A 27,955-nucleotide genomic window follows, 5' to 3' on the forward strand; every position below is an offset into this window, starting at 1 on the left:
GCGGGGGCGGGAACCGACACAGGACACGGACACGGAGACGGAGAGCGGGGGAACGGAGCCTTTATTGCGCTATAGGGGCCCCGCCAGCCGGTCCAGCTGCCGCGGGTTGGAGCCGCTGAGGAATTGCAGCTCCGCTTTGCCGTCCTCGGTGTGCGCTGCGAGGGAGAAAAACAGAAAAACTGAGCTGGAGGAGGGATGGAGGGATGGAGGAAACAACTCCGGATTTCCCCTCTCCCAGCACCGACCTTTCTCGTGCTGCAGCCACCTCCGCTCCAGGTAGTAGCCGTAGCAGCTCTCGAACTCCCTGGGGCTGTAGTTGGGGACCGGGATGGGCACAAAGGGGTCCAAGGCATCGAAACCCTCCTGGGAAGGGAGGTCAGGCACGGTCAGTGCTGGGGGGTGGCTGGGGACACGGCCCAGAGCTCAGCCGTGGAGTTTTGGGGGATCCAGAGTTGGGAGGGACCCACAGGGATCCCCCAGTCCTGGCCCTGAGACAGCCCAGCGATGCCATCCTGTGCCTGGCAGTGGTGTCCAAGTGCTCCTGGAGCTCTGGCAGAGCTCAGGCAGCCCTGGGGCTGTGCACATTCCCTTCAGGAGAAAAGCCTTTTCCTGCTCTCCATCCCAGTCCATCCAGATCCAACCTTTTCCTGCTCTCCAGCCCAACCCTCCCTGACACAGCTCCAGGCATTCCCTTGGGTCCTGTCCTGCTCACAGAAATCAGAGCTGCCCCTCTGGAGGAGCTGCAGGTCCCTGAGATCTCCTTTTGGTCTCTTCCAGCTGGACAGAAATGCCCTCAGATGCTCCTCATCCTCCAGTCCCTCCTTGGGACACCCTCAGCAGCCTCAGACCTTTCACAGATTGTGATGCCCAAACTGCCCCAGCCCAGGGCAGGGACAGTCCCTGCTTTGTCCCTGTGCCTGGCACACCCCAGGGCATTTTTGGCTCCCCTGGCACTCAGGGCACTGCTGACCCAAAGGTGTGTGTGACCCACCGACCCTCACCGGTGTCCCCTTGAACAGAACCAGCTCACCACGCAATTTTTTTGTTTGTTTCCCAATGTGAAGAGGGAAAAAAAGCCCCCAAAGAGGCCGTGACTGACCTTTCCCAGCAGCTCCTGGGGAGTGTAGGCTGAGCTGGGCTTGAAGAGAGAGCCGGTCTGGCTCAGGGTGGTCACAATGGCACCTCCACTCTGGAAAGCAGAGCAGAAATAAAAATCCTGTCAGCTGCAAACCCACTGCTGGCTTGGGATCTACCCCTGAGGCGTCTTTTTATGGCAGGATGGAGCTGCTGGAGCACGTCCAGAGCAGGGTTCCATGGTGGAGCCCCTGAGGAGAAGGAAAAGCTCCAGGGAGAGCTCAGAGCCTCTCCGGGGCTTGAAGGGGCTCCAGGAGAGCTGGAGAGGGACAGGGGACAAGGGATGGAGGGACAGGACAGGGGGAATGGTTTCACAGCAATAGGGCAGGGTTGGGTGGGATATCGGGATGGAATTGCTGGCTGGGAGGGTGGGCAGGCCCTGGCACAGGTGCCCAGAGCAGCTGGGGCTGCCCCTGCATCCCTGGCAGTGCCCAAGGCCGGGCTGGATGGGGCTGGGAGCACCTGGGACAGTGGGCAATGTCCCTGCCCATGGCAGGGGTGGCACTGGGTGGGCTTTAAAATCCCATTCTGGGACCTGGATTCTTCACAAATTCTGCAAGATTAACTTTTTATAATGCTCCAGACCACACTAACCAGGCTGCTCCATGTGAGCACAGGGAAAATGAATGTACAGCTCACGTTCCCAGAGCTGGTATTAAAACTTTTCTTACTTATTATGGGTTTTCTATGCCAACTAGTGAAATAATTTAAAATGGACTCTCCTACACAGCTTTAGTCGTTCTAGCTCTGGGGATTGAAAAAGCAGGAGGAGTTGATCTCCTACAGCAAAATGTTGAGAAAGCAGAAGTTCTCACTAGCTCAAAGCACTCACAACCCAAAGGGCTGGAGCTGTCAGACACCTCCAGCTCAGGGTCCCCCAGCAGAGCTTGCCAGGGGATCAGGAAATGCTGCTGCAGATCCCAGCTGTGCTCACTCTGCTCACAAACACTGCTGAGACACTGCAGCTCTCCCTCAGCACGGCTGCACTCGTGGCTTTGGGCTTGTGGCAGATTCATTGCTGGGATTGCATTGCTGGGGTGTCATTGTTGGGATTTCACTGCTGGGATTTAATTTCTGGGATTTCACAGCTGGGATTTCACTGCTGGGGTTTCGCTGCTGGGATTTCACTGCTGGGATTGCATTGTTGGGATTTCGCTGCTGGGGTTTCTCTGCTGGGATTTCACTGCTGGGGTTTCGCTGCTGGGGTTTCTCTGCTGGGATTTCATTGTTGGGATTTCTCTGCTGGAGAGGCAGAGCCTGGAACTCACCCAGTCGTTCCTCAGCATCTTGCGCAGGTTGTGCACGAGTGTCAGCTCCTCTGGAGAGACCTGGTGGAGATGTCTGCATCACTATTGCATTGCCAGCAGCTTCAAATTCCCCTCCCCTCCTTCCAGCCAGCCTGGAGGATCATTTCTATCCTTCAGGCACGTTTTTATCTTTGCTTTCCCTCAAAGCAAGCCTGAGTCATGCACTGAGCACCAGCCAGGCCCTGCCCCTCCAACAACACCCACCTGCACTTCTGCCTCAGGGAGAGACAGGGAAAACTCAGGAAAATTGTCTAAAGCACAATATGAACCTTTCAGGCCCCTCCAGAGCATGAACATTTTCAGGGATTGCCACAGAACTAAAATGAAACAGCTCCCCCCTGCAGCAGGAATCCCCCAGGGCAGAGCTCTGGGGGAATGATGCCTTAGGATTTTAGCTTTTATCATTTTAAAACATTATATATATATATATATATTTTAAAATATATATATAATGTTTTAAAATTATACATAAATTTTATATATATATATATAAACTATATATATAATTCTAAAAATTATATATATAATTCTAAAAATTATATATATACTTAAATATATATTTTTTTTTAAATATGTTTTAAAATTATATATAAATTATATATATTTAAAATATATATTTATAATTTTAAAATATTATATATATAAATTTATATTTTATAAATTTTATATATCTGTAATCCTGCAATTCTTTGGTGTATAACTCTAAATTCCATATACAGTGCTAGCTCCAGTTCTCCCATTTTGGGCAGACACAACAATTCCTCTCCAGGCCTGGCAATCAAGGACACGTCACTGTCTCAAGCCTTGAGAAATGTAAAATAAAAGTGAGTTGGGGGGAGCAAATTTGGGGTAAATTATTTCATTACCTGAAGCTGTAATTGAAAGATTAACCCCCAATGTGCAAATGAACCAAATTTCTAAAAGTGTGAAACCTGTGTTGTCCATTTTGTGTGCAGCCCCTGGGGCCTTTGTCTGCCCAAAATGTACCTGAAGGCCCCTCAATAAATAGAACTGCTTTTATTCTCTTAATTTTATCTGGCCTAAAGAAGAACAACTTTGCTCTAAAACTTCTATCTTGCTTCATATTTCTTTCTATATTCCAAAACCCCAAACTTTTAAGTTTTGTTTGTTTTTAGGTAACCCAAAAAGGCACCTGTGGAAGAGGTTTTACAGTGACTTGTGAGCCAGAGAAAAGTTTGAGAAGAGGATCCGTGTTTACCCCTGAAAGAATTTTCTACCAAGGCTGTTGGCACAGAAACCAAGAAAGAAAAAAGGAGAAATAATAGAAACCTGAAAGAATTTTCTACCAAGGCTGTTGACACAGAAACCAAGAGAGAAAGGAGGAGAAATAAGAGAAACTAGGAGCACTTTGAATCTCGTGAAGAATGAGTAAAGCGTCAACTTCCGAGTTATGTAAGAACGTATAAAAAGCATGCATGGCTAGAACAAAACCAGGTTCGAAGCCTTCTGAAAATTGATGTTTCTTGGCATTTTGAGCATCTCAGCCCCCCAGGCCCATCCTCACGGGGCTCTTGTCCTCCTTGCTCAGCGTGGTCCTGCCCCAGAGCGCGTTGGCGCCGTCCACGGCCACCAGGAGCGGGCGGGGGCCGCGCTGGCCCTGCAGCCTCAGCTCCCGCAGCAGCGCCCCCACGGCATCGCTGGCGCTGCGCACCCGCGCCAGGCCCTGCGGGGACACAAACGCGGGGACACGGACACGGCTCAGCTGCCTCTGTCCCGGGCTCTGTCATCTGTGAGAGACGGGACAGTTATCTTAATTGTTAACATTAACCCTATTCAACACCGTTAAAACAGGGACACACACACGGCTCAGCTGCCTCTGTCCCGGCTCTATCATCTGTGAGAGACGGGACAGTTATCTTAATTGTTAACATTAACCCTATTCAACACCGTTAAAACAGGGACACAAACACGGCTCAGCTGCCTCTGTCCCGGGCTCTGTCATCTGTGAGAGACGGGGCAGTTATCTTAAGTGTTAACATTAACCCTATTCAACACCGTTAAAACAGGGACACAAACACGGCTCAGCTGCCTCTGTCCCGGGCTCTGTTTGCCCTCTTTAGAGACAGGGCAGTTGTCTTCTCTTAATTGTTAACATTAACCCTATTCAACACTGTAAAAATCATGTGGGGCAGTTATCTGCTATTAATTGTTAACATTAACCCTATTCAACACCGTTGAAACAGGGAGACAAGGCACAGCTCAGCTGCCTCTGTCTTGTCTGTGCAGGGTTCTGTTTGTCATCTGTTAAGAGACAGGGCAGTTAGCTGCTGTAAATTGTTAAAATTAACACTGTTTAACACTGTAAAAATCACGTGGGGCAGTTATCTGCTATTAATTGTTAATATTAAGCCTATTCAACACCGTTAAAACAGGGAGACAAGGCACAGCTCAGCTGCTTCTGTCTTACGTTGGGTTCTGTTTGCCCTCTGTTAGAGACAGGGCAGTTATCGGCTCTTAATTGTTAAATTAACCCTATTCAACACTGTTAAAACCAGGTGGGGCAGTTAGCTGCTATTAGTTGTTAAAATTAACACTGTTTAACACTGTTATAACCAGGTGGGGAAGTTAGCTGCTGTTAATTGTTAATATTAACACTGTTAAAACTAGGTGGGGCAGTTGGCTGCTGTTAATTATAATTAACACTGTTTAATACTTTTAAAAACATGTAGGACAGTTAGCTGCTTTTCATTGTTAAAAATAACAATTGTTTAACACTGTTAAAACCAGGCGGGGAAGTTAGCTGCTGTTCATTGTTAATATTAACACTGTTAAAACTAGGTGGGGCAGTAGTCTGCTGTAAATTGTTAAAATTAACACTGTTAAAAACAGGTGCAGCAGTTATCTTCTGTAAATTGTTAAAATTAATACTGTTAAAACCAGGTGGGGCAGTTATCTTTTGTTCATTGTTAATGTTAATACTGTTTAATACTATTAAAACCGGGTGGGGCTGTTGCCTTCTCTTAATTGTGAATATTAACACTGTTTAACACTGTTAAAATCATGTGGGGCAGTTAGCTGCTGTTAATTAAAATTAACACTGTTTAACACTGTTAAAACTGTGTGGGGCAGTTAGCTGCCATTAATTAAAATTAACACTGTTAAAATTAGGTTGGGGCAGTTATCTTCTGTAAATTGTTAAAATTAACACTGTTTAACATTGTTTAAACCAGGTTGGGGCAGTTATCCGCTGTTAATTAAAATTAACACTGTTTAACACTGTTAAAACCATGTGGGGCAGCTAGCTACTATTAACTAAAATTAACACTGTTAAAACCAGGTTGGGGCAGTTGTCTGATGTTAATTGAAATTAACAGTTTAACACTGTTAAAACTGGGCTGGGCAGTTAGTTGCTGTTAACTGTTAAAATTAACACTGTTAAAGCCAGGTGGAGCAGTTATCTTCTGTAAATTGTTAAAATTAATACTGTTAAAACCAGGTAGAGCAGTTATCTGCTGTTAATTCCTAATATTAACACTGTTAAAACCAGGTTAGGGCAGTTATCTGCTGTAAATTGTTAGAATTATCACTGTTTAACACTGTTATAACCAGGTTGGGGCAGTTATCTGCTGTTAATTATAATTAACACTGTTTAACACTGTTAAAACCATATGGGGCAGTTATCTTCTGTAAATTGTTAAAATTAACACTGTTTAACACTGTTATAACCAGGTGGGGCAGTTATCTGCTGTTAATTATAATTAACACTGTGTTTAACACTGTTAAAACCATATGGGGCAGTTATCTTCTGTAAATTGTTAAAATTAACAGTTTAACACTGTTATAACCAGGCTGGGGCAGTTATCTGCTGTTAATTAAAATTAACAATGTTCAACACTGTTAAAACCATGTAGAGCAGTTCTCTGCTGTTAATTGTTAATATTAACACCGTTAAAATCAGGTGGGGCAGTTAGCTGCTATTAATTAAAATTAACACTGTTAAAACCATGTGGGGCAGTTGTCTGCTGTAAATAATTATAATAATTCAGAGGGAGAGGATTTCTTGCTAGGGGGTGACTTTTGGGCAGCCCCTCCAGGGGAAGACAAACTGAAAGTCCACAACCTCTCCCAGGAGCAGCTTGAGCATCAAAACACGGGAATTTCAAATTCTAACTTGGCCACCTACCCAAATTCTCTGTACAATTTTCTTTCCAGATCCACCACATCATCTTTTGTGCACAGGGAGACACCTCCTATTTCCCAGGACTCAGATTTTTAAGATTTTTAGGAGCAATCTGTGCCACAAAGTCGGGATGCTCTGGTCCAAGGTGAGGCCACACCAGCAGCAGAGTTTGCTCCTTACCTGCTCCACCACTTCCCTCAAAGGTCTGCCCTCCTCTGTGCTTTCTCTTTTGCCCCAAATGTATTTTTTTTGTGTTTTTATCTGTTGGGGAGGAAACAACGATGAGATTGGGGGTGACAGAGGCTGGATGGCAGAATGTGGGAGAAGCACCAGAGGGATCTCAAGTGCTTTTCCTGCACCAGCCCAGGGCAGGGGTTGGGGTCTGCAGCCACAAACCTCGTCCAGGAAACGTTCATTGGAGGTTTTGAAGTTCTTGAGCCACACAGAGGCCTGCAGAGGCTGATCCAGCCTGGCCTTCTTGTAGGAAGACTGAAAAAGCTCCTTGCAGTTCTTCACCCACAGATGAGCTGTCAGCAAAAAAAAAAAAAAAAAAATGTTGGTTTGGATTTTATTTTGGTTTTTTTTTTAGGAAAAATAATGGTAGGAGGTGGGGTGTTCGTGCAATGCTCTGTTTTATTTGGGGGTTTTGTGTTTTGTGTTTTATGAGCCTTTTCCACTATGGAAAAACAAGGACAGATTGTGGTGGGATATCCTAGAGCTCCCAAACAATGTCTTCCCATGCTCATCACAATGGAGAAAACCAAACTGGCCCAAAGTATGTGTGAGCAGGAGAAAATTACTAATTATGCTTTACTTTATTTGGGTTTTTTCGTGTTTTATGTTTTGTGTTTTATGAGCCTTTTCCACCACAGAAAAACAAGGGTAGATTGTGGTGGGATATCCTACAGCTCCCAAACAATCTCTTCCCATGCTCATTAAAAATGGAGAAAACCAAACTGGCCCAAAGGTGAGCAAGTGAAAATTACTAATTATGCTCTGATTTGGGGGTTTTTGTGTTTTATGAGCCTTTTCCACTATGGAAAAACAAGGATAGTTTTTGGTGGGATATCCTAGAGTTCCCAAACAATCTCTTCCCATGCTCATCAACAATGGAGAAAACCAAACTGGCCCAAAGGATGCGTGAGCAGGTGAAAATAACTAATTATACTCTTTTTAACTATATTTTTTACTCTATTTGGGGCTTTTTTTTGTGTTTTATGAGCCTTTTCCACTACAGAAAAACAAGGGTAGATTGTGCTGGGATATCCTACAACTCCAAAACAATGTCTTCCCATGCTCATTAACAATGGAGAAAACCAAACTGGCCTCAAGGACATGTGAGCAGGTGAAAATCACTAATTATGCTCTACTTTATTTGGGTTTTTTGTGTTTTATGAGCCTTTTCCACCACAGAAAAACAAGGATGGATTGTGCTGGGATATCCTAGAGCTGCTGAAGCAGCCTCTTTGGGTGTTTGGTGTGGTAGCAGAGCCCTGTTTTTCTCACCATCGGGGACGTGCACCACCAGCCAGCCCTGCCTGGAGCAGTAGTGAACCACGTGGCACAGGGTCATGGTCTTGCCTGTTCCCCTCTCACCATCTCCAGCAAGATCTGTCAAGGAAAGGCTCTGAAAAAACCACTTCAGTTTGTATTGGCTGTGATTCGTGCAGAAAGGGAGCTCAGAGCAAGGATTTCACCCAGCACACCCAGAGAGCTCCTTCTCCCTGTCCCCCACCCCACTGCCCTGTGTGCTGACCCTGTTTGAAGCTCTGTGTTAAAATGAAAGAGTTAAAATTGAAATTAGGGGTTAAAATTAAAGAGTTAAAATTGAAATTAGGGGTTAAAATGAAAGAGTTAAAATTAAAGTTAGGAGTTAAAATTAAAGACACCCAAGCTCTGAGCTCCCTGAAGTGCCCGGAGTCCCTGCACTGAGCACACACCACGTGGCACAGGAATGTACAAAAAACATGAATGCTGTAATAAAACCAGCTTTGGAGCCTTCTGAAAATGGAGTGTGCTGCTTTGTCTCTGTTTCAGCTACAACACAGCCAAATATTCCTGTAAATTCTGAAAATATTCCTGTAAGTTCTGAAAATATTCCTGTAAGTTCTGAAAATATTCCTGTAAATTCTGAAAATATTCCTGTAAGTTCTGAAAATATTCCTGTAAATTCTGAAAATATTCCTGTAAGTTCTGAAAATATTCCTGTAAGTTCTGAAAATATTTCTGTAAATTCTGAAAATATTCCTGTAAGTTCTGAAAATATTTCTGTAAGTTCTGAAAATATTTCTGTAAGTTCTGAAAATATTCCTGTAATTCATTTTGTGCTTGGATGTTAGACTGGAATGAAAGTCCCCACCTCCTGAGACCAGAGCAGCTCAGGCTCACAACCACCCTCCCCACTGCAGGAATTCCTTGTGTTTCTCCAGGTTCCACCCCAGGTGAAGGATACAGATCACGTATCTGACAGCAGGGTGGGCGAAGTTGGAGCCCTTGAGGTAGGTGAGGATCTCCAGCGCCGGCCTCCGCACCATCACCCGCGCCTCGTTGAAGGTCTGGATCTGAGGAGGGACATTGTCACCAAAGTGCCACCAGCTGTGCCAGCCCTGCTCCAAACCCGCCTGCAGGACCCCCAGCTGTTCTCCAGGTGGGGATTGAAGGCACCTGAGATGGTTGTTCATGGCCACACTCAGGTGTTTTATTATTATTTCTTACCTGTGTTACAGCCTCACAACCATGAGCTCTGCAGCCTTTCATTAGCCAGGCACAAAATGGTTAAATATCTCTTGTTACAAGGTCTTTTAAGACCAAACCATCCAATTAAGAAATGACACTTAGATTATTTCCCTTTTAACCCAAGAAGTGATCCCTCCAATACCACAATGCAGACTTTTCTGTCCAATTACAAACCATCACCCAAACCCATGAAGAAGAAGGAAGAAGAACAACCTGTCTCTGCCCTAAAACTTCCATCTTGCTTCACATTTATTTCTATATTCTAAAATCCCAAACTTTAGTTTTGTACTTAGTGATATTACACACTTCTAACCAACTACACACCTGTAATTTTAGTATTATTAATCAATTTTTGAAGCCTTCTTCACAGCTAGATTATTTCCCTTTTAATGACACCTGGATTATTTCCCTTTTAACCCAATAACTGATCTCTCCAAGCCCAAAATGCAGACTTTTCTGTCCAATTACAAAATGCCACCCAAACCCACGAAGAAGAAAGAAGGTGAAGAAGGTGAAGATGAAGGTAAAGAAGAACAACCTGTCTCTGCTCTAAAACTTCCATCTTGCTTCATATTTATTTCTGTATTCTAAACCCCCAAACTTTAGTTTCCTACTTTGTGATGTTACACACTTCTAACCAAATACACATCTGTAATTTTAGTATTATTAATCAATTTTTGAAGCCTTCTTCACAGCCTCGGGTCAAATGCAGTGTTCTCTTGTGGGTCTGTGCCAATTAAGAACTGACACCTGGATTATTTCCCTTTTAACCCAATAACTAGTCCTGTGAAGCCCACAATGTGGATTTTTCTGTCCAATTACAAAATGCCACCCAAACCCATGAAGAAGAAGGAAGAAGAAGGAAGAAGAAGGAAGAAGAACAACCTGTCTCTGCTCTAAAACTTCCATCTTGCTTCATATTTATTTCTATATTCTGAAACCCCAAACTTTAAGTCTTCTTCTACTTTGTGATATTACACAAAGTAAACTTCAATATCACAAAGTAAACGTCTAACCAACTGCACACCTGTAATTTTAGTATTATTAATCAATTTTTGAAGCCTTCTTCACAGCCTTGGGTCAAATGCAGTGTTCTCTTGTGGGTCTGTGCCAATTAAGAACTGACACCTAATTATTTCCCTTTTAACCCAATAACTAGTCCTGTGAAGCCCACAATGTGGATTTTTCTGTCCAATTACAAAACATCACCCAAACCCATGAAGAAGAAGGAAGAAGAAGGAAGAGGAAGGAAGAAGAACAACCTGTCTCTGCTCTAAAACTTCCATCTTGCTTCACATTTATTTCTATATTCTAAAATCCCAAACTTTAAGTTTCCTACTTTGTGATGTTACACACTTCTAACCAACTACACACCTGTAATTTTAGTATTAATAATCAATTTTGAAGCTTTCTTCACAGCCTCAGGTCAAATGCAGTGTTCTCTTGTGGGTCTGTGCCAATTAAGAACTGACACCTAGATTATTTTTCTGTTAACCCAATAATTAGTCCTTTGAAGCCCACAATGTGGATTTTTCTGTCCAATTACAAAATGCCACCCAAACCCATGAAGAAGAAAGAAGGTGAAGAAGAACAATTTTGCTCTAAAACTTCTATCTTGCTTCATATTTATTTCTGTATTCTAAACCCCCAAACTTTAAGTTTCCTACTTTGTTATATTACACACTTCTAACCAACTACACACCTGTAATTTTAGTATTATTAATCAATTTTTGAAGCCTTCTTCACAGCTAGATTATTTCCCTTTTAATGACATCTGGATTATTTCCCTTTTAACCCAATAACTGATCTCTCCAAGCCCACAATGCAGACTTTTCTGTCCAATTACAAAATGCCACCCAAACCCACGAAGAAGAAAGAAGGTGAAGAAGGTGAAGATGAAGGTAAAGAAGAACAACCTGTCTCTGCTCTAAAACTTCCATCTTGCTTCATATTTATTTCTGTATTCTAAACCCCCAAACTTTAGTTTCCTACTTTGTGATGTTACACACTTCTAACCAAATACACATCTGTAATTTTAGTATTATTAATCAATTTTTGAAGCCTTCTTCACAGCCTTGGGTCAAATGCAGTGTTCTCTTGTGGGTCTGTGCCAATTAAGAACTGACACCTGATTATTTCCCTTTTAACCCAATAACTAGTCCTGTGAAGCCCACAATGTGGATTTTTCTGTCCAATTACAAAATGCCACCCAAACCCATGAAGAAGAAGAAAGAAGAAGGAAGAAGAAGGAAGAAGAACAACCTGTCTCTGCTCTAAAACTTCCATCTTGCTTCATATTTATTTCTATATTCTGAAACCCCAAACTTTAAGTCTTCTTCTACTTTGTGATATTACACAAAGTAAACTTCAATATCACAAAGTAAACGTCTAACCAACTGCACACCTGTAATTTTAGTATTATTAATCAATTTTTGAAGCCTTCTTCACAGCCTTGGGTCAAATGCAGTGTTCTCTTGTGGGTCTGTGCCAATTAAGAACTGACACCTAATTATTTCCCTTTTAACCCAATAACTAGTCCTGTGAAGCCCACAATGTGGATTTTTCTGTCCAATTACAAAACATCACCCAAACCCATGAAGAAGAAGGAAGAGGAAGGAAGAAGAACAACCTGTCTCTGCTCTAAAACTTCCATCTTGCTTCATATTTATTTCTATATTCTAAAACCCCAAACTTTAAGTTTCCTACTTGGTGATGTTACACACTTCTAACCAACTACACACCTGTAATTTTAGTATTATTAATCAATTTTGAAGCCTTCTTCACAGCTAGATTATTTCCCTTTTAAGGACACCTGGATTATTTCCCTTTTAACCCAATAACTAGTCCTGTGAAGCTTGCAATGTGGACTTTTCTGTCCAATTACAAGACATCACCCAAACCCATGAAGAAGAAAGAAGAAGGTGAAGAAGAAGGTGAAGAAGAACAACTTTGCAGAGCCTGGCACAGCCCCATCTGCCTCACACAAATCAGAATTTTCTACCAAGGCTGTTGGCACAGAAACCAAGAAAGAAAGAAGGATAAATAAGAGAAACCTGCAATTATTCCAATAAGCATTTTGTTTGTCTTTGCTGACTAATGAGTAAATGCAAACTTCTGAGTTTTGTAAAAATGTATGAAAAGCATCCATGATGGAATAAAACCAGGTTTGAAACCTTCTGAAAATGGAGAGTGTTGCTTTGTAGAAAATATTTCTGTGGTTCATTTTGTGCTTGGATGTTAGAGATGAAAAACACTGGAACAAAAGTTGCCTGAGGTGGAACCCTCAAACTCTGCTGCCCTGGGTGTGGTTGACTCATCTCTTTTAGATGCTGAAAACAACAGTAAGGGCAAGGAATAACTGCTCTCCCTCATTCCAACAGGAAAACATCACAGACCTGGTTCTCCCCGCACAGAATCATGGAACTGGGCTGGGTGGGAGATCCTTGAAGATCATCACACCCCTGATCCCAGGTTGTTCCAAACCCCCTCCAGCCTGGCCCTGGGCACTTGCAGGGATGCAGGAATTGCCCCAGAGCTGCAATACCTGCTGCTGGAAACGATGGGGCAGCCCATGGGGGAACACAGCCTTCACCTCCTCCAGGGGGATGTTGTACAGGCGGCCCTCGTGCTGCTCCGTGTGCTTGGCCTGCAGGAGAAAAGGGCAGTTGGTAACCTGGAGAATGGGAATTGGTACCCTGGAAAATGGGATTTGGTACCCTGGAAAATGGGAATTGGCACCCTGGAAAATGGGAATGGGTACCCTGGAAAATGGGAATTGGCACCCTGGAAAATGGGATTTGGTACCCTGGAAAATGGGAATTGGCACCCTGGAAAATGGGAATTGGCATCGTGGAAAATGGGAATTGGTATTCTGGAAAAGGACAATTGGTATCCTGGAAAGTGGGAATTGGTACCCTGGAAAATGGGAATTGGCACCCTGGAAATGGCAATTGGCACCCTGGAAAATGGGAATGGGTACCCTGGAAAATGGGAATTGGTACCCTGGAAAAGGGCAATTGGCATCCTGGAAAATGGGAATTGGTACCCTGGAAAATGGGAATTGGCACCCTGGAAAATGGGAATTGGGACCCTGGAAAATGGGAATTGGCATCCTGGAAAATGGGAACTGGCACCCTGGAAAATGAGAATTGGTATTCTGGAAAAGGACAATTGGCATCCTGGAAAGTGGGAATTGGTACCCTGGGAGAGAAAATGGGAATTGGCACCCTGGAAAAGGCAATTGGCACCCTGGAAAATGGGAATGGGTACCCTGGAAAAGGGCAATTGGCATCATGGAAAATGGGAATTGGCATCCTGGAAAATGGGAATTGGTACCCTGGAAAATGGGAATTGGCACCCTGGAAAATGGACAATTGGTATCCTGGAAAGTGGGAATTGGTACCCTGGAAAATGGGAATTGGCACCCTGGAAAATGGGAATTGGTACCCTGGAAAATGGGAATTGGCACCCTGGGAGAGAAAATGGGAATTGGCATCCTGGAAAATGGCAATTGGAATCCTGGAAAAGAAAATGGGAATTGGCACCCTGGAAAAGGGCAATTGGCATCCTGGAAAAGGGGAATTTGCATCCTGGAAGAGAAAATGGCAATTGGGATTCTGAATGAGAAAATGGCAATTGGCATCCTGGCAGAGAAAATGGGAATTGGGATTCTGGAAAACGGGAATTGGAATCCTGGAAAAGAAAATGGCAATTGGCATCCTGGAAAATGGCAATTGGCATTCTGGGAGAGAAAACCTCAGGTGACACCTGCTGGCTGTAAGGACGTGTCATCTAAGGTGTCACCTGCTGGAGATGCCAAACTGGGGGTTCAATGGTCAGGAAATCTTTGGAACAGGGGGAAATGTTAAATCCTGGCTGTAAGGAAGTGTCACCTGCTGGAGATGCCAAATTGAGAGTTCATTAGTCAGGAAATCTTTGGAACAGAGGGGAAATGTTGAATCCTGGCTGTTCTAGAGGTGCCCTGCTGGAAGGAGGTGTCACAAACTTCTTTTTCCCAAGCTCATTTCAAACTGGATTTCCTGGAGTTCTGGACACAGCAGCTGTGGTTTTCCAGAAGAGCAGGACTCCATTTTCATTCTCAGCTTCATCCCTGACTTGCTGCATGATTTTGGGCAAATTCCTTCACTCTCCTGCACAATGTGGGTTTTTCATACTCATGTTTCCTCACTTGGAGCTTTGCTAATGGCAGGGTACACAGGCTTTGATGAAAAATGTGATTTTTAGTGGCTCTCTCAGCCCCATTTCAAGGGGACCGTGGGGTGCAGGAGCTGGGGTGCCCCAGCCAAAGCTTTGCACAGGTCCCAGTGGCAGAGCCAGTTGCCTGGCAACCCAAAAGGAGGCACAGGACAGAGGGGACAGTGGGGACAATGGGGACAATGGTGGCCATCTGGCCTGTGCTGTGCAATCCTCGGGGGTCACGTGTGAAATCATCTCCTGCTGCTGTTTCCATAGAGACCCCAGAGGAATCACAGAGGCTCCAATTACACAGCAGCACCTCCAAGCTCATTGCATTCACTCCCTGCCCTCCATTTTGTGCTCCAGACACACCCAGAGTGCGTGAGGCTGCAGCTGTGGTGCTGCAGAGCTGTGCTCGGGGCATCTGGGCTGTGCTTTTTATCTCTTTATCCCCTCCACAGCCAGCCCAGGTGTGGGATCTCAGCACATCAGCCCTGACGTAGCTGCCAGCAAAGGCCACCAGTCGGAACTCATAGAAGGCGTCCTGAGGAGGACAAGGAGGACACAGAGCCGTGAGCCACGCTGCCACAGCCACCACCCAGCCCTGTGGGATCTCAGCACATCAGCCCTGATGTGCAGAGTCACCGAGACAACCCTTGGGGGGCTCGGAGGTCCTGGAATGTTGCCAGAAGTGTCTGGTGGCTGGACTCTGACCCTGCACAGGAGACGACACCTGTGTGAGGATGGGAGGATCTCACGGGGATAAATGGTGAAGGGATAGGTTAATTATAGTGTGAAACACAGGGTTTAGAATTTCAGTACAGGGGGGTCTAGAGAAACAAGATGGAGGAATTGGGGCGTGTCCTGTCCTTCTTCTTCTTCTTCTTCTTGGCCTCCATCTTCTGTGGTGGTGGTGGCACTTTGGGATTGGCTCTTACTAAAAGTGCACTTGTCAATAGGGGTGAAAGGTATTGGGGAAAATAGGTAAATATCTTACACGTAGTTTTGGGTATAAAGATAAGTGACCGCCCCGAGGGCTCTCAGTGTGCTCATGGCCGACGTGCTGTGCGCACCTCTGTCGGGCCGGGAGAAAATCTTGTAGATAAAAACTAATAAACACTGAAGAGAGAGAAAAAACCTGAAGACTCTTCTCGTCCTTTGGAGCTGTCCCAAGGCCTCCCCGAGCCTTTCCAGGCCATCAAAAACAGCCAAGGACGGGACACCCAGGGAGGGTTTTCCAGGGAAGAATGAGCCTGGAGCTGAGACTGAAGGTGTCTGAGGAGAAGCTGAGCCCGTCCCAGCTGCTGCAACCTCATCTGAGCAGCTCTGGAGAGGGGATCAACCCCTGGCCCCAGGAGCTGTCAGGCTGCATCCTGAGCAGGGGACAGTGGCGGCAGGATGGCCCTGGTGGCACCCAGGGGACAGTGGTGGGTGGCAGGATGGTCCCAGGGCTGTGTGCAGGGACAGTGGTGCCAGGATGGCCCCAGTGGCTGCAGGATGGCCCTGGTGGCAGCCAGGGGACAGTGGTGGCAGGGCAGGATGGCCCCAGGGGACAGTGGTGGCAGGCAGGGGACAGTGGTGGCAGGGCAGGATGGCCCAGGGGACAGTGGTGGCAGGCAGGGGACAGTGGTGGCAGGGCAGGATGGCCCCTGCTGGCAGTCAGGGCTGGCTGTGGCAGGGACAGTGGTGGCAGGATGGGGAGAGTGGTGACCCCAGGGCACAGTGGTGGCAGGGCAGGACGGCCCCAGTGGTGGCAGGATGACTCCGGTGGCACCCAGGGCACACCGGTGGCACTCAGGGCACAGCGGTGGCACCCAGGGCACCCTGGTGGCAGGATGGGGACAGTGGTGGCAGGATGGGGACAGTGGTGACCCCAGGGCACAGCGGTGGCACCCAGGGCACACTGGTGGCACCCAGGGCACACGGTGGCACCCAGGGCACAGCGGTGGCACTCAGGGCACACGGTGGCACCCAGGGCACACTGGTGACCCCAGGGCACAGCGGTGGCACCCAGGGCACACGGTGGCACCCAGGGCACACTGGTGACCCCAGGGCACACTGGTGGCACTCAGGGCACACTGGTGGCACCCAGGGCACACTCGTGGCACCCAGGGCACAGCGGTGGCACCCAGGGCACACGGTGGCACCCAGGGCACAGCGGTGGCACTCAGGGCACACGGTGGCACCCAGGGCACACGGTGGCACCCAGGGCACAGCGGTGGCACCCAGGGCACACTCGTGGCACCCAGGGCACACGGTGGCACCCAGGGCACACTGGTGACCCCAGGGCACAGCGGTGGCACCCAGGGCACACGGTGGCACCCAGGGCACACTGGTGACCCCAGGGCACAGCGGTGGCACCCAGGGCACACGGTGGCACCCAGGGCACACTGGTGACCCCAGGGCACAGCGGTGGCACCCAGGGCACACTGGTGGCACTCAGGGCACACTGGTGGCACCCAGGGCACACTCGTGGCACCCAGGGCACAGCGGTGGCACCCAGGGCACACTCGTGGCACCCAGGGCACACACGGTGGCACCCAGGGCACACTGGTGGCACCCAGGGCACACTGGTGGCACTCAGGGCACACTGGTGGCACCCAGGGCACAGCGGTGGCACCCAGGGCACACGGTGGCACCCAGGGCACAGCGGTGGCACCCAGGGCACACTGGTGGCACTCAGGGCACACTGGTGGCACCCAGGGCACACTCGTGGCACCCAGGGCACAGCGGTGGCACCCAGGGCACACGGTGGCACCCAGGGCACAGCGGTGGCACCCAGGGCACACGGTGGCACCCAGGGCACACGGTGGCAGGCGTCACTCACCGGGTCGCTCTCGCTGGTGTGGAAGATCTCTCGGGGCGCCGCTGCTGGCACAGCCGGGCCGGGCACAGAGCTCAGGGCAGCCCTGGCCGCGGGCAGGGCACAGCCACGCTCACGCTGGGGACAGAGCGGTGACAAACATTAAAATGAACGATAGATGTGCTGTGTTGGAAAGTTATCCTGTATTCATTCCTTAAATGCAGTTTTAGGTTATAATGTTAAAATAGAAACGATGCTATAATGTTAAACATTATTAATTTTATGTTTACATAATTCATAAACATGTATTACGTTAAACATGTATTAATTTTCTTAAGGAATGTGTTAAATATAGTTTAGGTTATAACATAACCTGTAACTGTGCTGTAATGTTAAACATTATTATTTTTATGTTCACATGTATTATGTTTACATAATACATAAGCATGTGCTATGTTAAACATGTATTAATTTTCTTAAGGAATGTGTTAAATATAGTTTTAGATTATAACATAATCTAAAATTGGATTATAACAATGTTAAAATAGAAATGATGCTATAATGTTAAACATTATTAATTTTATGTTTACATAATACATAAACATCTATTAATTTTCTTAAGTAGTGTGTGAAATATAGTTTTAGGTTATAACAACGCTAAAATAGAAACCATAACCAAGGAATGTGTTAAATATAGTTTTAGTTTATAACAATGTTAAAATAGAAACTATGCTATAATGTAAAAATTATTAATTTTTATGTTTATATGTATAATGTTTACATAATTCATAAACATGTATTATGTTAAACGTGTATCAATTTTCTTAAGTAGTCTGTTAAATATAGTTTCAGGTTATAACATAATGTCAAAATACAAACTATGCTATAATGTTAACATTATTAATTTTTATGTTCATTTGTATTATGTTTATGTAATACATAAACATGTATTAATTTTCTTAAGTAGTGTGTGAAATATAGTTTTAGGTTATAACAATGTTAAAATAGAAACTATGCTATAATTAAACATTATATATATATATAATTATATATATTATATATAATATATCTTTATATATAATAAAACATATAATTATTATATATATATAAAATAATTAAACATTATTAATTTTTATGTTCCCGTGTATTATGTTTACATAATACATAAACATGTATTATTTTTTTAAGTAAAGTGTTAAATATAGTTTTAGTTTATAACAATGTTAAAATAGAAACAATGCTATAATGTTAAACAATATTAATTTTATGCTTACATAATACATAAACATGTATTATGTTAAACATGTATCAATTTTCTTAAGGAATGTGTTAAATATAGTTTCAGGTTATAACAATGTTAAAATAAAAACTGTGCTATAATGTTAAACATTAATTTTTATGGTTACATGTATTATGCTTACATAATACATAAACATGTATTAATTTTCTTAAGTAATGTGTTAAATATAGTTTTAGGTTATAACATAATCTAAAATTAGATTATAACAATGTTAAAATAGAAACTATGAAATAATGTTAAACATTAATAATTTTATGTTTATGTGTATTATATTAACATAATACATAAACATGTATTAATTTTCTTAAGTAATGTGTTAAATATAGTTTTACGTCATAACAATGTTAAAATAGAAACTATGCTATAATGTTAACATTATTAATTTTTATGTTCACATGTATTATGTTTACATAATACATAAACATGTATTATGTTAAACATGTTTAAATTTTCTTAAGGAATGTGTTAAATATAGTTTTAGTTTATAACATAATGTTAAAATAGAAACTGCTGTAATTTTAAACATTGTTAATTTTTATGTTCACGTGTATTACGTTTACATAATTCATAAACATGTATTATGCTAGACATGTATTAATTTTCTTAAGTAGTGTGTGAAATATAGTTTTAGGTTATAACAATGTTGAAATAGAAACTATGCTATGTTAAACATTAATAATTTTATGTTTATGTGTATCATATTTACTATGTTTATGTGTATTATATTTACATAACACATAAACATGTATTAATTTTCTTAAGAAATGTGTTAAATATAGTTTTGGATTATAACATAATCTAAAATTATATTATAATATAACGTTAAAATAGAAATGATGCTATAATGTTAAACATTATTAATTTTATGTTTACATAACACATAAACATGTATTATGTTAAACATGTACTAATTTTCTTAAGCAGTGTGTTAAATACAGTTTTAGGTTATAACATAATGTTAAAATAGAAACTGTGCTATAATGTTAAACATTAATAATTTTTATGTTCACAAACCCTGCACCTGATTTTTACCCAAAACACAAAATTTGAGGTTTTTCACCCAATTTACACAAAATTCCTTAAGATGCCACACGAAACCATGAAGGCCTCACTCCACACTGAGGAGTGGCAGCGCCCTGAAAATCCAGCCTGTCTAACAATCCATAATCACCTCAATTACCCAGGGATTAATTAGTGCAGCTCTGCCCACTATTTGATATTCCACCTCACTGAGCCAAACCCTGATTTTTACCCAAACCACAAAATCTGAGTTTTTTCACCCAATTTACACAAAATTCCTTAAGATGCCACAAGAAACCATGAAGGCCTCACTCCACACTGAGGAGTGGCAGCACCCTGAACATTCAGTCTAACAATCCATAATCACCTCAATTACCCAGGGATTAATTAGTGCAGCTCTGCCCACTATTTGATATTCCACCTCACTGAGCCAAACCCTGCACCTGAGTTTTACCCAAAACACAAAATTTGAGGAGTTTTTCACCCAATTTACACAAAATTCCTTAAGATCCCACACGAAACCATGAAGGCCTCACTCCACACTGAGGAGTGGCAGCATCCTGAACATTCAGTCTAACAATCCATAATCACCTCAATTACCCAGGGATTAATTAGTGCAGCTCTGCCCACTATTTGATATTCCACCTCACTGAACCAAACCCTGAGTTTTACCCAAAACACAAAATTTGAGGAGTTTTTCAACCAATTTACACAAAATTCCTTAAGATGCCACAAGAAACCATGAAGGCCTCACTCCACACTGAGGAGTGGCAGCACCCTGAAAATTCAGTCTAACAATCCATAATCAAATACCCAGGGATTAGTGCAGCTCTGCCCACTATCTGATATTTATAATCACACTCCCCACACTGATTTCCCTGCATCCAGACTCTGGCACGAGGACCCAGACGTGGCTGAGACACCAAACCAAGCCAGCTAAGCTGATTAATTCATTTTTTTTTTCCCCAGCCAGACTGCTGAAGCCTGCCTGCAAAGCCCAGCCAAAACAGGCGAGGCAGGACAAGCATTTTATTATGCTGTGCTGAAAGAAAACACAAACATTTGTCAATGATCTGCAAAGTGCATCCTCCAGACGGGCTCTGAGAGCCCCTCAGCAGCACTGACAGGGCTGAACAGAGGCAGCAGTTTCTGGTTTTGTGTGTGTGGCTGAGAGCAGCAGAATGCAGAGCTCAGAGCAGGGACAGCTGTGGCGTGCCACAGCTCTGCTGCCACCTCAGGGAGCCACTGCAAAGCCACCAGGGCTCCGGGGAAAGCGGGATCAGGCACATTCCAGATGCCTGAATCAGCATTTGGGCACTTGGCCTCCTGTTAGGGAAGGAATGAAACCAGCCTGGAGCCTCTGGGACAAACAGCTGCAAGTGCAAACAGGGAGATCACCCAGCACATCTTGTTCCCACGTTGCCCTTTTCCTCCTCAAATGCAAATGATCCTTTAGGACGGCTTATTTTAGTTGAAAATCCACGGAGGTGACAGTTTACAGCCTTGAGCAAGGCACAAAGATGCCAGTTTAATACATGAATAAATACAGAAGGCAACTCTTGCCACCTGATCACCCAGAAAATGCCAGCCCTGAGTTTGGAATATACCCTGAGTTTATAAATTAATATGACACCCTGAGTTTAGAGCACCGAGGTGCTTGGTCCCTCCTCCTGAACAAAAGCTCAGCATCCATCCCTGGGCTTTGGAATGCCAGGAACATCCACAGAGCTCTGCACAGCCATCCCTGAGCTTTGGAATGCCAGGAGCATCCACAGAGCTCCCCTGCAGCCCTGCACAGCCACCCCCAGCCCATCCCTGGGATTTGGAGCATCCACAGAGCCCTGAACAGCCACCCCCAGCACAAATCTGAGCTTTGGAATGTCAGGAACATCCACAGAGCCTTGCAGAGCCACCTTCAGCACACCCCTGAGCTTTGGAGCATCCACAGAGCCCTGAACAGCCACCCCCAGCACAAATCTGAGATTTGGAACACCAGGAACATCCACAGAGCCCTGCACAGCCATCCCTGGGCTTTGGAACACCAGGAACATCCACAGAGCCCTGCACAGCCATCCCTGGGCTTTGGAACACCAGGAACATCCACAGAGCTCTGCACAGCCATCCCTGAGCTTTGGAACACCAGGAACATCCACAGAGCCCTGCACAGCCATCCCTGAGCTTTGGAATGCCAGGAACATCCACAGAGCTCCCCTGCAGCCCTGCACAGCCATCCCCAGCACATTCCTGGGCTTTGGAACACCAGGAACATCCACAGAGCTCTGCACAGCCATCCCTGGGCTTTGGAATGCCAGGAACATCCGCAGGGCTCCCCTGCAGCCCTGCACAGCCACCCCCAGCCCATTCCCATCCCCACAGCCTCCCCAGCGCCGTTTTCCCGGAGCAGGGAGCGGATTTGGGGCTGAGTTTCCATCTGCCCAAGGGCAGGAGCCGCCTCTCCGGCATCCCTGAAATGGCAGCGAAACCATCACGTGGCGCCCGAGCTGAACCGGGAGCGCCGAGCCGGGAGGTGGAGCTGTTCCCGCACATTCCCGGGATCCCGGGATGTTCCCGCATCTTCCCGGGGTGTTCCTGCACCTTCCCGGGATGTTCCCGCATCTTCCCGAGCTGTTCCCGCATCTTCTGGGGATCCCGGGATGTTCCTGCACCTTCCCGGGATGTTCCCGCATCTTCCCGGGATCCCGGGCTGTTCCCGCATCTTCCCGGGATGTTCCTGCATCTTCCCGGGATCCCAGGATGTTCCTGCATCTTCCTGGGGTGTTCCCGCATCTTCCTGGGATCCCGGGCTGCTCCCACACGATCCACGGATCCCGGGCTGCTCCCGCATGTTCCGGGGAGTTCCCGCATGTTCCCGGTGTCCCCGGCTGTTCCCGCATCTTCCCGGGGATCCCGGGCTGTTCCCGCATGTCCCAGGGATCCCGGGCTCTGGGAATGCGAGGCTGGTTCCACTTGTCCCACAGATCCCGGGCTGTTCCTTCATGTTCCACGGATCCTGGGCTGGTCCCGCACGATCCAGGGATCCTGGGCTTGGGAATCCCGGGCTGTTCCCACATCTTCCAGGGATCTCCGGGAATGCCCGGCTGTTCCCGATGTCCCAGGGATCCTGAGCTCAGGAATGCCAGGCTGGTCCCACTTGTCCCACGGATCCTGGGCTCTTCCTTCACGTTCCACAGATCCTGGCCTGGTCCCACATCTTCCAGGGATCCCAGGCTGTTCCCGATGTCCCATGCATCCCGAGCTCTGGGAATGCCGGCCTAGTCCCACATCTCCCACAGATACTGGGCTGGTCCAGAACCTTCCAGGGATTCCAGACTCTTCCCTCACGTTCCAAGGACCCCGGGCTCTGGGAATGCCAGGCTGATCCCAATATCCCAGGGATACCGAGCTGTTCCCGATGTCCCACGGATCCCGGGCTCTGCGAATGCCGGGCTGCTCCTGCATCTTCCCGGGATGCTCCCGCATCTTCCAGGGATCCTGGGCTGCTCCTGCACTTTCCAGGGAGCCCGGGCTGGGGAATCCCGGGCTCTTCCTGCTTGTCCCACTGATCCCGGGCTGCTCCTGCATGATCAAAGGATCCGGGCTCCTCCCACATCTTCGGGGATCCCGGGCTTTGGGAATGCCGGGCTGGTCCCGATGCTCCAGGAATCCTGGGCTGCTCCCACACCTTCCCGGGGACCCCGGGCTGCTCCCTCATGTTCCACGGATCCCGGGTTGTTCCTGTATCTTCCAAGGATCCCGGGATGGTCCTGCATGATCCAGGGGTTCTGGGCTGGTCCCCCATGTTCCAAGGACCCTGGGCTGGGGAATGCCGGGCTGCTCCTGCACCTTCCAGGGATTCCAGGCTCTGGGAATTCCGGCTCTGGTCCCGCTTGTCCCATGGATCCCGGGTTCTTCCTTCACGTTCCATAGATTCTGGGCTGGTTCCTGCATCTTCCAGGGATCCCAGGCTGCTCCCACGTGTTCCAGGGGTCCCAGGCTGCTCCCACATGTTCCAGGGGTCCCGGGCTCGGGAATGCCGGGCTGGTCCCACTTGTCCCATGGATCCCGGGCTGTTCCCACATGTGCCAGGGATCCCAGGCTGTTCCTGATGTCCCAAGGATCCTGGGCTCTGGGAATCCTGGGCTGGTCCTGCATGATCCAGGGATCCCAAGCTCTGGGAATGCCGGGTTGGTCCCCCATGTTCCAGAGATCCTGGGCTGTCCCCACATCTTCCAGGGATCCCAGGCTGGTGTCCCCTGTCCCAAGGACCCCGGGGCTGGGGAATGCCGGGCTGCTCCCGCATGATCCAGGGATCCCAGGAATGCCGGGCTGGTCCCACTGGTCCCATGGATCTCAGGCTGGTCCTTCATCTTCCAGGGATCCCTGGCTGGTCCCAATGTCCCAGGGATCTCTGGGAATGCCGGGCTGTTCCCGATGTCCCACAGATCCTGGGCTGGTCCCGCATCTTCCAGGGATCCCTGGCTCAGGAATGCCGGGCTGGTCTCAATGTCCCAGGGATCCCAGGCTGGTCCTACATATCCCAGAGATCTCTGGGAATGCCGGGCCAGTCCCGCTTGTCCCATGGATCCTGGGCTGTTCCCTCATGTCCCATAGATCCCAGGCTGTTCCTGATGTCCCAAGGATCCTGGGCTCTGGGAATCCCGGGCTGGTCCCGCATGTTCCACCCCAGGCTGTTCCCACAGTCCCACAAATCCCGGGCTGTTCCTGCATTCCCAGAGATTCCAAGCTCTGGGAATGCTGGGCTGGTCCCCCATGTTCCAGAGATCCTGGACTGTCCCCACATCTTCCAGGGATCCCAGGCTGCTCCCCCATGTTCCAAGGACCCCTGAGCTGGGGAATGCCAGGCTGCTCCTGCATGATCCAGGGATCCCAGGCTGGAAATGCTGGGATCCCTGGAAATGAAATGCTGGGATCCCTGGAAATGAAATACTCAGGAAATGCTGGGCTGGTCCCACTTGTCCCATGGATCCCAGGCTGGTCCTGCATCTTCCAGGGATCCCAGACTGGTCCCAATGTCCCAGGGATCTCTGGGAATGCCGGGCTGGTCCCACTTGTCCCATGGATCCCGGGCTCTTCCTTCATGTTCCATGGATCCCAGGCTGGTCCTGCATCTTCCAGGGATCCCAGGCTGGGGAATCCCGGACTGTTCCTGCATGTCCCAGGAATCTCTGAGAATTCCAGGCTGTTCCTGATATTCTGGGGATCCCAGGCTGGGGAATCCCGGGCTGTTCCTGCATGTCCCAGGAATCTCTGGGTATCCCAGGCTGTTCCAAATGTCCCAGGAATTCTGGGCTCTTCCCAATGTCCCAGGAATTCTGGGCTGTTCCCACAGCCTGCCCAGGAAGGGAAGCACAGCACAGCCACAGCTGCAGCCACCTGGCTGTGCTGGAGGGGAAAAGCCTGGAAAAGGCAGCAGCAAACCACGCAGCTGGAGCTCTTCTCCATCAGGAAAAAATTCCAGGCCTGCTCCATGGGCTCCTGATGCTGTTTAGGGTTTAAGGAGGCTCTTGGACGGCACAGGGATGCTGTGAGCTGGGGCAGAGTGCATCACCACACCCACACAAAGCACTGAGCCATTTTTGGCTCAGAAAATGGAAAAAAAAATAAAAGGTTTTTGTCCCAGAGGCTGCCAGAGCTCCAGGGCATTGGGAGATCCCAGCACAGGGGGGATTGCAGGGCCAGCTGGGAATATCCCATAATTCTGTGATTTTTGGCAAAACCCTTCCCACAGCACCTGTGCAAGGCTGCTGGGTTGTTCCTCTGGACATCCCAGCCATGCAGAGCTGTGGAATCATCATTTTTCCTGAGAAACACCTGAATGGAAGGTGCAGGATCTCAGAACTGGCTCCAGCCAGGCTCTGCCTCCCAGACCCCTCAGGGAAACGTGGGAATGCTGGAGCTGCTTTTCCCTCAGCCCACAATGGGAATTCACTCATTTTCTATGCTGGAAATTGTCATTCCTGGCCACTGGAAATCAGAAATATTGGAAATAGCACCAGGCTCTTCCAGGGCTTACCTTCAGAGAATGGCACACGAGTCCTTTCAGGCTCCTCAGCATTTTCCTGAAGGAACAAAAGTGGATATTTTAGTTGGGTTTTTTTTTAATTTTATGATAATTGTGATAATATTCTGATTATTTTATGCTGAGACAGAACTGCTTGTGTTGAAAGACCTTCATGACAAAGCACAGAAATAATTCAGAGCAAGTGTCAGATGCTCTGCAGTAACACAGAGTGGTGAGCAGCACCACTTGCTTAGGAAAAACTATTAATAAAATGAAATATAATAATAAAAAATGAAAGAATAATAATAAAATGAAATAACAATAATAACAATAATAACAATAATAACAATAATAATAGCATGCCATTAAAATAAAAATTACAAATAGTTTGAAATTTTAAAAATTAAAATTAAAAAAAATTTAAAATAAATTTTAATTGAATAGTTTAACAGAGAATAATAGTTTAACGTTCTGCAATAACATAGACTGGTGATCAGCACCACTTGCTTAGGAAAAGCTATTAATAAAATGAAACAATAATAAAATGAAACAATAATAAAATATAATAATAATAATAATAATAATAATATAGCATGCCATTAAAATAAAAATTACAGATAGTTTTAAATTTTAAAAATTGACATTTTTAAAAATTTAAAATTAAATTTTAAATTTTTTAATGGAATAGTTTAACAGAGAATAAATAGTTTAATGCTCAGCAATAACACAGACTGGTGATCAGCACTGCTTGCTTAGGAAAAACTATTAAAAAAATGAAATAATAATAATAATAATAATGAAATAATAAAATAAAATAAAATAATAATAATAATAATAATAACAATAATAGTAATAATAATAATACATTTTAAATTTTATATTTTTTAAATTTGAAAATTAAATTTGAAAATTAAATTTGAAAATTTTTATGGAATAGCTTAACAGAAAATAAATAGTTTAATGGAAAATACAATCTTAATTTTTTTTAAACCCCCTTTTTTAGGGGCTTTTTCCCAGAACCTTCCAAGGAGAAAAACCTGATATTGCCTCTGATGCTTTGAGAGTTCTTGGGTGCAGTGATTTGGATCCAAAGGGAGAATAAATTACCTGAATTTTGCTCAGCAGGAGCTGCTGCCTCGGTGGAATTGGAGAGCAAACCAAGCTGGTTCACCTGCACAAAAGAACATTTGCACTGTTACTGCAGGGAGCAGGAAAACAACCCCGCAGGGCAGGCTGTGAACCCTCGAAATTTGAATTTTTATTCCTCCAGATCAAATAAACATGGGGAAAAAAAAGTAAAAACCCAGTCCTGCTATTTCAGCAGTGAGCAAAAAGGGAATTTTGGTGGTGCACAGCAAGGAGAAATCCTGCAGATCCCACTGAATTCACAGCAGTTTTAGCTGCAAAGAAAGCAGGGATAGAAAATCTTATTTCCCAGACACAGCCAGGAAAATTAAGGAGTCACGAAGCCTGAATTATATGAATACTTGATTTTTTTTAAATTTGATTTTTTAAATTTGATTCTTTTTTTAATTTGATTTTTTTTTTTTTAATTTGCTGCTGGCTCCTTTAAAACCCGCGCTTACTTTTGAGCAGTCTGACAGAATTCTGTCAAATTCTGACAGAATCCCTGAACGACCAGCGCAGCTCTGGGACTCAGTACCGGGGGGAGAGAACGGAAATCACGGCCCTGAGCGCACCGGGGCCGGGTTAGAACATCCCCGGTGCACCGGGAGAGCACCGGGAGCGCCACGCGTGGATTTCCGTGGGTTAACCACCAAAAATTACACACAATGCACCCCAAAGGTGCCTTTACAGGCACCAGAACGCCCCGTTTATCCCAGTTAAACAAAACCAACCGAGCGCGGTCCGGTCCCCCGGTGCCCCCCACGTGCTGCCCGCCGGGCTCCGCTCCCCATTCCCGGTCACACCGGGGGCCGGAGCGGCGCGGCCGTTCGGGTGCAGCCCCGGGGGGGGCGGGAGGGCGCGGCCGAGCCCCGAGGGAGCCCCGGTGTGACCGAAGCGCCCGCGGTGCCCTCACGGTGCCCTCACGGTGTCCCCGCGGTGTCCCCGCACTCACCGGGCCCGCCGGGGCCGCTCCCGCCGCGGTGACGGCGCCGCTACGGGAAGCGCTGAGGGACAAAAAAGGCGTGGTCACGAAGGGCGTGGTTACATGGGCGTGGTCAGGGGCGTGGTCTCGCTGTCGGGGTTTCTGAGGGAGCGCTGTTAATTGATTTAATTGATTTCGTCCCTCCGCGCCGCGTTCGGCGGGGACAGAGCGGGTTTGTGGGGAGGT

General features: G+C 46.4%; 1 protein-coding gene across 1 annotated transcript; it reads right to left on the reverse strand.

The window, feature by feature from the left end:
• Window positions 1–44: 44 nt before the first annotated feature.
• On the reverse strand, window positions 45–27,792 carry DAP3 (death associated protein 3). Its single transcript, XM_054292772.1, has 14 exons — window positions 27,740–27,792; window positions 26,767–26,830; window positions 25,672–25,717; window positions 17,342–17,455; window positions 12,863–12,964; window positions 9,035–9,143; window positions 8,089–8,181; window positions 6,979–7,109; window positions 6,763–6,843; window positions 3,967–4,125; window positions 2,403–2,462; window positions 1,100–1,189; window positions 246–363; window positions 45–155 (listed from the first exon to the last, which is right to left on the reverse strand). The coding sequence occupies exons 3-14, from the start codon at window positions 25,711–25,713 to the stop codon at window positions 70–72; spliced, it is 1,185 nt and encodes a 394-aa protein (XP_054148747.1). The 5' UTR covers window positions 25,714–25,717; window positions 26,767–26,830; window positions 27,740–27,792; the 3' UTR covers window positions 45–69.
• Window positions 27,793–27,955: the final 163 nt, after the last annotated feature.

This window comes from Melozone crissalis, unplaced genomic scaffold (genome assembly GCF_028551555.1).
Source record: "Melozone crissalis strain CALT ecotype California unplaced genomic scaffold, PUWL_Pcris_2 ptg000114l_1, whole genome shotgun sequence".
NCBI classification, from domain to species: Eukaryota; Metazoa; Chordata; class Aves; order Passeriformes; family Passerellidae; genus Melozone; species Melozone crissalis.

Bases quoted from the DNA above. Each gene is read 5' to 3' on its own strand.
- DAP3 (XM_054292772.1), bottom strand. From the start codon at position 25,713: ATGCTGAGGAGCCTGAAAGGACTCGTGTGCCATTCTCTGAAG. The intron at 12,965-17,341 runs GTGAGTGACGCC...TTTCTCCTGCAG, and splicing joins ACACCAGCGAGAGCGACCCG to GCCAAGCACACGGAGCAGCA. The intron at 1,190-2,402 runs GTGAGTTCCAGG...TCTGCTTTCCAG, and splicing joins AGATGCTGAGGAACGACTGG to AGTGGAGGTGCCATTGTGAC.